The 11794-nt window shown below is 47.0% G+C and overlaps 1 protein-coding gene across 5 annotated transcripts; it reads right to left on the minus strand.

The window, feature by feature from the left end:
- Nucleotides 1-58: 58 nt before the first annotated feature.
- Nucleotides 59-1820, minus strand: TMEM219 (transmembrane protein 219). 5 transcript variants are annotated; one of them, XM_006103337.3, is made up of 3 exons: nucleotides 1672-1820; nucleotides 491-689; nucleotides 59-403 (listed from the first exon to the last, which is right to left on the minus strand). In XM_006103337.3, the coding sequence occupies exons 2-3, from the start codon at nucleotides 653-655 to the stop codon at nucleotides 92-94; spliced, it is 477 nt and encodes a 158-aa protein (XP_006103399.1). In that variant the 5' UTR covers nucleotides 656-689; nucleotides 1672-1820; the 3' UTR covers nucleotides 59-91. The 5 variants fall into 5 exon arrangements, with proteins under 5 accessions (XP_006103399.1, XP_006103400.1, XP_023600417.1 ...); XM_006103338.3 differs by having other exon boundaries at nucleotides 491-692; nucleotides 1672-1818; XM_023744649.1 differs by having other exon boundaries at nucleotides 1618-1812.
- Nucleotides 1821-11794: the final 9974 nt, after the last annotated feature.

Below are 11794 nucleotides of genomic sequence, written 5' to 3' on the forward strand. Positions count from 1 at the left end.
GAATAGATCAAAGAACCCCAGAGCTAGAAGGGGAGAGAGAAAACACCTGTATAGAGAACCTACCCAGCGGCATCGTTTTCACTGTAAGTATCTAGTCCTCATTACAGTAGGAGTGACTAAGGGATGTGCCTAAGGTCACCAGGTTGGTGAGTTGAGGGGCAGGCCCCACCCCTGAGTGTTCTGATGTCCAACCCCCACAGTCCTCCATCTCACCTTTCAATCCCATCTGACTACCCCGCACCGTGGCTTGAAATGTCTGGGTCTTGTTCCTGCCTGGACCATCTCCGAAGTTCAAGGTGGTCAGCAAGCCCACCACGTGGGACCCGTGCCACGTCTCTGTGACTGTCGCAGTCGTGGGGCACAGGGTCAGCTGGCCGAAAGATCTCAAGAAGGAGACCCAGTCCTGTGTGCAAAAGGAAGGTGGGAGAGAGGTGAGAGAGCAGCAGCAGGAGCAGGCCTCCACGGGGCAGATGAGCAGGAGGGTACTCACCTGAGGGATGTCAGGGCTGCGCAGGCCAGTCCTGTGAGTGAGAAGGAAGCCACCAAGGCCCAGGCCAGAGAGGCCAAGCAGCAGCAGGATCAAAGTGGCACAGACCAGAGGTGGGTGGTGGGCCAGACAGAGATGCAGGTTGTGCCCTGCCTGACAGCTGCCCATGGGGAGCAGAGGGGTCTGGGCCTCCACGGAAAACCTGCTGGAGGACAGGAAGGGAGAACTGGGCAAGAGCCTGCCAGGCAGAAGGCACTTACCCATGTTCCTCAAAGGGAAGCTGAAGCACCCAGGAGACCAGGGCCGCGCCCACCACCACGGACAAGTGGCAGAGCCAGGACAAGAATCCAAGGCTCTTGACTCCAAGCGCTCACCGCCCTGCACCACGCAGCGAATGTTTGCTGCATTTAATTTCTGAAGCAATCAAGGCGGAAGTGGGGAGCATACTGTGCTGGAAAAGGGAACCCGAAAAGGAGCATTCTTAAAAGTAGAAATTCAGGAAACAGCTGTTCTGGGCCTAGGGTTTGGCTGCAGAACAGCCAATAGCCCAAAGGAAGCGTCTGACGAAAAGAAACCCACTTTGAGGTCAAACCGCTCCGCTTGAATCCTCCCCTGCCCTTCCATGGACACGTGAGAAAACTCAGTCCAACTCTGGGAGGTTAGCATATGTGCAATGGGAGTGCTAACCCACGGAACCAGGACTGAACGTGGCAGATAGAAGCGGTTTGCATAATACGTGGCCACGCAGGAGCTCAACAAATGTCCATTTCTTTTCTATTTTTTTCTGTGCCATATTTATCTTCAGGAAAGGTGCGGCAAGGCGGAAACGGAGGCTTGCGGACTTGAACACAGGAGTGGCGGGGCCACGGTCTGAAGCCCGGCCCCGCTTCCAAGCGGAGTGCTCGTTCCCAGGCGGGAAGCGACAGCCTGAGGCCAAGGAACATCTGGAAAGGGGCGGAGGGGAGCAGCGCGCCAGCAGTGCAGGTGTCACCACGCTCAGCCCCGGCCCGGCCTCCCCTCCCGGCTGGTTGGCAAAGGGGGGGAAGCAGGAGGAGAGGGGGCAGAGCCTGCGGGTCGGGGCCGCTGCTGCCCCGGCCTCCCCTTCCCCAGCGCCCCTGCAGGAACTCTACACGCGCATCCCTGCCGGGTCCAGCAGCGCCGGGGCGCCCGCCGCCCGCTCTCACCGCTCCGAGCCGGCGGAGGCCCGCGCCCCCCGCGACGTCACGCGTGGAGCAGTGGAAGGGCGGGCTCCGCGCCCCCCCAGTCCCCCGCGGCGGGGATTCGCATGCGCAGAGCCCACCGGCAGCCGCCTGGCCTCCAATCCGGGTAGGGCTGTACCAAGAGGAACGCCGGCGGAGGGGCGGAGGGGAGGAAGTGACCCCGCGGCCGGTGAGCGGCGGGAGAGAGCCAGGTGCTAGTCCCGGAGACATTGCGAGAACTGCAAACGCTCCCCCGCGGGGGCCGGGAGGGCGCCGCACCGCGGGTCTGGTCGCCCCGCGTTTTCCGGTGGCTCGGCCGCCCCCCCCCGCACAGTAGCACAGCCCAGCCGCGCCCAGGCTCGGGGTGAGGACGGGGTCCGCCTGGGGTGCGGCCAGCCGGGGCTCTGGGCTTGCAGGCGGGCCAGGTCCCTTCCCTGCAGCCTGATTATGTTGACCGTCTCCATGTCAGGTCGGCCCTGGCTTTTAGGGACTCCTTAATGCAGAGGGTCCTACAGGCTGCAAAAGACACCATCGCATTTCCGTTCTGCCCACATTTCAGAGTTCTGCCTGCCGAGGTCCGTCCGACGTGAAATAACGGGACGCCGGGAGCAGGACCCTGTATGCAAACCCTGGCTCTGTTCGGCCGCTACATAAACCATGACCAGGCTCTTGTGGGGACTGAGTTTATCCTGTTAAAGAGGGTCTTTCTGCTAGTGCATTCCTCCGTGGTTGGGTGGGAAGCTGAGACACAGTGTGGGGAACATGAGCCAGTGTTCGCCGAGCACAAAACCAGCACCGGACAAACACTGTTGCAACAGAATCTGAGTATTCAACTCAGGCTTCCTTACGGCAGAGACCAGGCCATATCTGCACCACCACCTCCACACGTTTATCGTACAGAATCCTCTCATATGTGGTCAGATGACACTTGGCAAGGCCATTCTGTGCGGGGACAAATAGTCTTATTCAACAAATGGTGTTGGGAAAACTGGATATCCATGTACAAAAGGACGAAGTTAAACCTTTACCTTTACAACATATACAAAAGGTATTTCAAAATTCATGGAAGAACTAAATGTAAGAGCTGAAACTATCAAACTTTTAGAAGAAAACGTAGGGGGAAACCTTTATGACATTGGATTTGGCAATGATTTCTTGGATATGACACCAACAACACAGGCAACAAAAGGCTAAACTAGATAAATTGCACTACATCAAAATTTAAAACTTCTGTGCATCAAAGGACACAACAGCCAATTGATGATTCTCTCTCATCATTGATGTTCTTCTCTCTCTCTTCCTCTCCCTTCCTCTCTGAATCAATAAAAAAGAGTAAAGGCACATTACAAGCTCAACAAACTTCAAATAGTATAAACTCCAAGTAGGATAAATTCAGGAGACCCACACTGACACATTATAAACAAACTGTCAGAACCCAAAACTAAACAGAAAACCTGGAAAGCAGCAAAAGAGAAGTAACTTGTACAAGGGATTTTTCAATAAGAAAAATGCCAATATTTCATCAGAAGTCATGGTGGTCAGAAGTCAGTGGGATAACATACTTAAGTGCAGAAAGAAAAATCTGTCAACCAAGAATTCTATATCTCACAAAATTGTCCAATAATAAAGGAGAAATTGAGACTCCCACATAAACAAAAGCTGAGAGAGTTTATTACTAGTAGACTTGCCCTATAAGAAATGCTAAAGGGAGTCCTTCAGGCTTAAGTAAAGGGGCACTTTTGCTTAAAATTTATGAAGAAATGAAGACTACTTATAAAGGTAACTACATAGGTAAAATATAAAAGTCGGTATTGTATTTTAGGTTTTGTAGCTCTTCTTCCTATAGGATTTAAAAGACAAATGCATAAAACAATAATTATAGATCTATCTTAATCAACACACAATGTATAAAGATATAATTTGTGACAATCTCTATATATAAGAGGCTAATATGCAAAGTGTCCCCTCAGGAGTTCCACTGGGAGACCGGAAGTTCAATCGCTCGCTATGATGTGTGCTTACCACTAGGGGGTGGTGAGGAACGAAGGAAGGCCCTGGCCGGTAGCCGGTTGCAGGCTCTCATAATCTCTCATCAGGACTCTTGCAGCTGTCTCCTACCCTCCTCACCAACTCCAGTTTCTCTTCCCTTCAACTCATCACCCACGTTGCCTCCTGAGGTAGCCTCCTAAAAGAGTGCTCTCGAGATTCTGCTGCTCTACTAAAGACTTCTGTTAACTTTGGGAGAAAGTTCTAATTTCTGGTACATATAAGATCCTTACAACCTAGCCTCAATCCTCTTTTCCAGCATCATTTTTCACTCCAGCCACATAAATGTCTTTCAATTCTAGCTATTCCATACCACCATATTTTATTTTTTTAAATATATTTTTTATTGATTTCAGAGAAGAAGAGAGAGAGAGAGAGAGAGAGAGAGAGAGAGAGAGAGAGAGAGACATCAATGATGAGAGAGAATCATCGATCGGCTGCCTCCAGCACACCCCCTTTTGGGGACTGAGCCCACAACCTGGACATGTGCCGTTCATAGGTGGACCACTGAAGCCCGCCAGCTGGGCAACACTGCCATATTTTTAGGTAGTACTCTCCTCTCTTTGTGAAACACACTGACTGACTTCTACCTGTACACACTTTATCTTTCTTCAAGACCAACCTCAAAGGCCACAGCCTCTGTCTGTTTTCCCCCACTCTCAGAATTGAACCTCCACCCCCATCATGTCTTTGCAACACTCCATCCATTGCAGTACAGAGCACCCTGCATTTTAACGTTCTTGTAGAAAGTCTATCGTCTTTGGATTGTGAATTCCTGAAAGGCCAAGGCTGTGTCACATCCTCCTCATCTCTATAACCGCAACACTCAACAAGGTACCGGGCACGTGGTAGTCTCAAAATGTTGGTGCAGCCGTAACCGGTTTGGCTCAGTGGATAGAGCGTCGGCCTGTGGACTGAGGGGTCCCAGGTTCGGTTCCGGTCAGGGGCATGTGCCTTGGTTGCGGGCACATCTCCGGTGGGGAGTGTGCAGGAGGTGGCTGATCGATGTTTCTCTCTCATCGATGTTTCTAGCTCTCTATTTCTCTCCCTTCCTCTCTGTAAAAAAATCAATAAAATATATATTTTTTAAAAAATGTTGGTGTGTTCATTTTCCCATTTCCCTCAGCAACTGTTTTAAATCTCTACCATTCTCCTCAAATCCTTTACCCAACCTCTGAAACTTCCATCTGAACTGTCAGCAGATGACCTCACCAGAAAGAGTCCATCACCCATGAAATCTTTTAACTTTCTGCCCTTGCCACACACCTCTGTGCTCCCACGGACACATGTCATACATATACATCCAAACTTTCCTCCTCGCCGCTGTTTACAGAGGAAGCTATGTCCCTCCTCCAGCTCATGGCCAGTTCTTTCTCTGTGCTTCAGATCCCCTCTTATCTCCCCAGTCATCCTTCTCTCCTTTCCCACCTGAATTCATTCAACAAATATTCACAGAGCAACTCTGTGCACTTGGATGCTGGAGTTATAATGGAGAATGCGTTAGGTAATGTTCCATACCTCATACAGCTTCCATTGTAATGAGAAATGTAGACAAATAATTTTGCAATGGATATGGAGGAAATGAATACGAAGATGTAGGGAATAAGAGACAGGTCACTTTATTAATTTTTTTATTCCTCACCTAAGGATATGTTTATTGAATTTTTTAGAGAGGAAGGGAGGAAAAGAAGAGAGAAAGAGAGAGGGGGGGGGAGAGAGAGAGAGAGAGAGAGAGAGAGAGAGATCAGTTGCCTCTCATATGGGCCCAGACTGGGGATTGAACCCACAGCCTTTTTGGTGTACGGGACAACACTCCAACCAACTGAGCCACCCGCCCAGGATCAGGCCACATAAGGAGGTCAGAGAAGGTGTTTTTGTGCCGGTGACCTTTGAGCACATGCCTGAAGATGCGAGTGAGTTTTCTGCATGACAGTCTAGAGCAGCGGTTCTCAACCTGTGGGTCGTGACCCCTTTGGCGGTCGAACGACCCTTTCACAGGGGTCGCCTAAGACCATCCTGCATATCAGATATTTACATGACGATTCATAACAGTAGCAACATTACATTTATGAAGTAGCAACGACAATAATTTTATGGTTGGGTCACAACATGAGGAACTGTATTTAAAGGGCCAGAAGGTTGAGAACCACTGAAATAGAGGCTATAATTTTTTAAAAGATCAATGACATTAAAAGTGGTTTTTTTGAAGACATACACACATTTGAAAATCCTTTAGACAGACTCATCAAAAAAAGAGAAAGAGTCCAAATAAATAAAATCAGAAATGAAATAAGAGTTACAACTGATACCACAGAAAAACAAAAAATAAGAAACTATTCTATACTAAAGGCCCGGTGCACAAAATTTGTGCACGGGTAGGGTCCCTGACTAGCGATCAGGGCTGATCTGTGGGGTGACCGGCAGGGTGATCAGGGGGTCCCTGCTGGCACCTGCCTTGGCTGGCCTGGGGCCTGTGGGCTGGGGCAACTCCTGCACTGAGTATCTGCCCCCTGGTGGTCAGTGCACATCATAGCAACCGGTTGTTTCACTGATTGTTCCACTGTTTGGTCAATTTGCATATTAGGCTTTTATTATCCATAATAAAAGCCTAATATGCAAATTGTCCCCTCGACTTGGAGTTTAACTGGGGGCGGGGCCAGCTGGTCAACTGCCTGAGGCCCCTCCCCCTGGTGAGCTCTGCCCCTGATCAGCGCAGGGTGGGCTGGCCAACCTCCTGTGACCCCTCCCCCCCAACCAGCCCCACCCCCCGAAAAAAAAATGAAGAGGAAGGAACACATGGTGTTTACATTTGTAGGGAAGCAGGCCTGCATCACCTTCTAGGCAAGCGGTTCTCAACCTGTGGGTCGCGACCCCTTTGGGGATCAAATGACCCTTTCACAGGGGTCACCTAAGACCATCGGAAAACATATATAATTACATATTGTTTTTGTGATTAATCACTAGCTTTAATTATGTTCAATTTGTAACAATGAAAATACATCCTGCATATCAGATATTTACATTATGATTCATAACAGTCGCAAAATTACAGTTATGAAGTAGCAACGAAAATAATTTTATGGTTGGGGGTCACCACAACATGAGGAACAGTATTAAAGGGTCGCGGCATTAGGAAGGTTGAGAACCACTGATCTAGACTCACTCAACATACTCTCAGAACTCACAAAGCTTACAGAGACCATGGGACCTGGAATACAAAAACCCTTCTGTTTTCTCCTCAGGAGCAGCAGACCTAGAAGCATTTTCCCCTTGCCTTTCTCTGCCTGGCCCAAGTCCCAGCTCCCAGTAAGAAGCCCATACCTGAGGCAGCTCCACTTACTGCTCCTCCAGCGCCAGCTTCAAGTCAGAGGCAGCGCAGTGCTGAGAAGCCAGAAAGTCCCCCAGATTCCTCTGTGATCAGGCCAGCTTCATTAAAATAAACTTTGATCCCTGAGGATTTGTTTCTGAAGGTGTTGTTGTGTACTTATCACAGTTCCCATGGCTACAGGCTCACAGTGAGAGGGAAATGGGTATACATCAGCAGCATCCTGCCATAGGACTTTGACCTTGTAGACAAATATGCAGCAGGCAACCTTGCGAATGGCACAGCATGAACAGCGTTTAGAGTTCAGAATGACTTAAGTAGCAAAGAACATGAAAACAATACATGTGAGAATGTGTTCTAATCCTTGGTTCCGTTTAGGTACTTAACAGTTAACCATTCATAACAGTATTAACCTTTTCATCTAATAGGGAAATCATCCAATCAAAAGGTTGCAAACTGGCAGCTCTCAGGCCAAATCAAACCTGTGGGCCTCTTTTAGTGTTTAAAACTTGTTTGGAGTCAACTTTAAAAAAATTAGTATCTTTCAGTGAAAAAAAAAATCCAATTTCCAGCGTCAATGCCCTCCCATAAAAGGCTACCCAGAACACAGCAATAATTGAACAAAGTTGGGCTTATTGACTCATTGCAGTAAAGGTGACCACACATTATGGGAAACTGTGGGGCATCTCAGTAAGAGCATGTTATAAATGACTTCTTGCCCAGCCGGCATGGCTCAGTGTTTGAGTGTCCACCTATGAACCAGGAGGTCATGCTTCGATTCCCGGTCAGAGCACATGCCCGGGTAGCGGGCTCAATCCCCAGTGGGGGTGTGTGCAGGAGGCAGCCAATCAATGATTCCCTCTCATCATTGATGTTTCTATCTCTTTCTCCCTCTCCTTTCCTCTCTGAAATCAATAAAAATATGTTTTAAATAAAAAAAATGACTTCTTACAGGACTTGAGCTTGTGTTAGGTTTCTGGGAAGGATTCAAGAAAGGGAGCTTTGCTCTGGTTTTGATGTGAGGAAGTCAGGATAGTTCTGTGATGTAATATCTTAGAAATATTTATCTAAAAGTGGGAAGGAAGGAGCAAGACTAAAGCTACAATTGATAAAGAAGCAGAAGTGATTTAAGTTACCAGGATGGGGGCAGTTGGTCATTTCTGTTGTTTGGATAATGTTCTTTTGTCTGTGTTCAGACATGATGACAGAGTGGTCTTATTTTTATCTTGATCCCTCACAGTCATAGAGTAGCCTTGTCTCTGTGATGTTGGTGTTCTGCAAAAATGTGTTCATCAAAAGAAAAAATAGTCTAGCTGCAAGTGTCATACCAGTTCCTATCAACACCAAGGCCTCGATGACAGCAGCAGGCCAGCTTCTGGCTGTCAGAGGCTGCTTTCTCTTTCTCAGTCTCTCCTCTTGGCTAAGGGCAGAAGGAGTCAGCCCTCCGGACTTTAGTGAAGCTCTTCACCATTGCCAAGATTTTGCTCATCAGGAGATTGTCAAGAGAATGTCTATAGTTAGACTAAGGTTAGTCTCTCTTTCTTCTTTTGTTGCAGGATTGTTAACAGTGAGCTGGCCCCACATGTTAGACCCCCATCCTTGAGTTTTGGCTAAGAAAAAATTCAGAGCCAAGACTCAAATACAAGCAAAAGTTTATTTAGAAAGTCACAGAGGTAGAAGAAACCAGTCACAGAGGCAAAAGAAAGGGGAGAAAGGAGGAGGAAAGACATGAGAGAGAGGAGAGAGAGAGAGAGAGAGAGGATGGAGAGAACTCGAGCTGAGTTCTTGGTCTTGGTCTGGAGGTCTCAGGGAGGATCTCAATAGAAATTCATCAGCTTTCCAGGTGTGTCCTTTCAGAGGACATTCATCATTGCAGCTGGTCCTCATGTCAGCCAGGGCCTTGCTGCTTTCCTGGGTCTGGAGTTGAAACACAACTGAGGCCTGGATGTCATCTCTAGTTTGACCAAAAGTCTGCCTCTGTGTCCAACAGACCCGAGGCTTTGTTCCTAAGATAATTTGATGCAGGTCAGAACCTCATTGTCCTGAGGGCTTAATGCTTAAGGGAGTGGTCGTGCAAGAGCTTGTATAGGAGTCAGATGAGGCTTTTCTCGGACCCTCTTGTTCCTCCTCTGAGGGGGCCTACTACACGACTAGCTACATGCCAGGGGAGGAAAGGTCCGAGGAAGGTCTGAACTGCATAACTAGCGATATGAAAGGCCAGGGGGTCTAAACCCCATGACCAGGGATATGCTAGGGGAGGAAAGGTCACCCTGGGGTCACCAATTCCTAATCATGACCTTTACCTTACAATTGTCCATTGCTAGACATCTGGGCTTTCCGCCCTGGGTGGCCTTCTGTACCTGGCCTATGGTTCCTACTCTGCTCATGTCTAACTGCCTACTATTTAAGACTCTGAACAGAGTACATCAGCCAATGGTATCACAGGAAATTAACAGAAACAAAATAGCTATTAATCCTTATAATAAGCCCTGCAGACAGGGGCTTGATAACCAAACCCAGGCAATGAAATGAAGACATGTCCCAAAGTCCAGCGTGGTTTTCTTAGAGGTCCAAATGACTTTTCCTTTTAGCATAGTCACTCGACCTGCAGTATTTATATAGGAGCAGCAAATAGTTATTGTTAAAGCATCAATTTCCCCTTGGTTAATGAATTTACATTTAAATTGGTTGTTGGGCTTCTAAGTAGAAATTGTGTCATTTATGATGTCTGCTGGGATTCGAGACAAGTTTTGGATCACCTTTTCCGGTAAATTATCCCTACTCTAGGAAGTGTAGCTCACACAGCATGTGTGATGAGAGTAGGTCGTCCTTCCTGGGAGCTTTCCTGCCATAGCCTGTGCTTGTCTCATTTTGGAGACTTCTAGGTATCGTTCTCTAGAAAGCATGATCGAGTGGAGAGGTGGTAGTTTAAAACACCTGAAAGGCTCTAACAATTACCAAAATATGCAGGATAAGTGAGTGTGCAGCAGGCAGGTAAAACCTGATGTCTGTATAAGAAGTAGGAATTAGACAGACATTGCATTGGGACTGTAAATCTTGTTTATCACAATAGCAGTAGCCACTTTTTGGATTCTTGAGGTAGACAAATTTCTTAAGTGGAATCACATAATCCCTGCAAGTAGACTGGGGTTGTCTTGGAAGAGAATAAACTAACCATTGTAGCAAGGACAGCCCCAACATGAGCTCCCACTCCTAATGACTTTGGTTTGATCTCAGCAGAAGCATTTTGTTCAGGTCCGATTTTTATAGGACCAAACATTGGAACTAATTATATAAGGAAAATTTAAGACCATAAAGGATTGGTAGATGAAAATTTACCTTCTGAAGTGTGGCAGCTATTGCGTTTTGTCAGCAAGATTAGGTGGCGTGGCAACAGATCCAGCAATGAGTTAAATTCAGAGCAGTAGCTAAGAGGTGAGAAATAGCACTAGGGCTTCTTCCCCACCTCAAGTAGCAAAAGGAGACCACAGGAAGTAAAAAATAACAGGATGAAATAGGAAAAATCATATTAAGAAAACTTTTAGTCAGAGAACAGACCCCCCACCTCCAAGATGGCGTCAGTCATGCCATTGAAGAAGAAACTCATGGATGTCAAATAGGGGAGCTGCCAAGCTGGATGTTGACGTGGGACTTCACCCCTAAAGGCATCGCTGGAGGTTCAGGGAGGTCACTACCGGTATTTACAAGTATGTCAACGTGAAGGAAGCGTTGCTGGGGTTTCTATGGTGCTGGCAGCTTGCATGCTTTTTTGACGACTGCTCTTATAAGGAACTTAAACATGAGTAGCGAGGCAAGTACCACTGAAGAGGGCCCAGTGTGGACTCCACATTCCTGACCATGACCTTTGCCCAGCACCTCTGAATGCGTTCATCTCATAATTATTAACACTTAATAAAAGGTGACTGGTAAAAAAAAGAAAACTTTTAGTCAGTCTAAGAGGGTATTAAAGACAATAATAGGCAAGATTACTAGGAGGACAAAGGGTGTGGAAAGGAATATGAAGAACCAAATTATTCATCTTGTTCTGTTGTCTTCCACAGAAACTGCTCATGTGTGCAGTTGGCATCTTGTTCCATTGTCTTGGGCAGAAGCTGCTCACAGTCAGAAGCTTCTGGAGAATTGCTAAGAATCCTCAGTTCGAGGTTACCCCAATGGACTGGAGCTCAGTGCTCAGGAGGAAGTGATGTACTATGTCTTTATTTAGAAAACACGAATCAAGGATCAACAAGTTGGAGTTCTATTGTTGTGTCAGTTATCTGTTAAAGGTCCTTTTTGTAAATGCTCGAGGGCAGTTTTTTTCTGGTTCTTTCCCAGAAGACCAAATCTCCATGTTTCTGATCATGCAGATGCTTAGGTGCTTGACTTGGAAATGCAGCTTGTACTTACAGTGATAACCTGGAGGTATTACGTGAGTCCCTGCAGAAATTAGTCATATAAGTTTATTGTGGTGCTAATCTACAATTGGAAGTGATTCCCCAATGTGTGGGCAGCTAACTCAGAAGGAGATAACGTGTGGGTCCTGTGGGGAACTGGTCTTATTGTATCAAAGGCAATGGCGAAACTTTGGGTTTCTGAGAATTTAGATAATTATGATTTTTCTAATTCCTTTAGTTCTCTTTATTTTTGCTGAAGATAATAGATAGGGACAGTGTATTTTCCAGGTAAAAGGTAAAGCTATACAGAATTTTTAAAATAATAGTACTAATACAATATGTG

The sequence above is a fragment of the Myotis lucifugus genome, unplaced genomic scaffold (assembly GCF_000147115.1).
Source record: "Myotis lucifugus unplaced genomic scaffold, Myoluc2.0 scaffold_480, whole genome shotgun sequence".
NCBI classification, from domain to species: Eukaryota; Metazoa; Chordata; class Mammalia; order Chiroptera; family Vespertilionidae; genus Myotis; species Myotis lucifugus.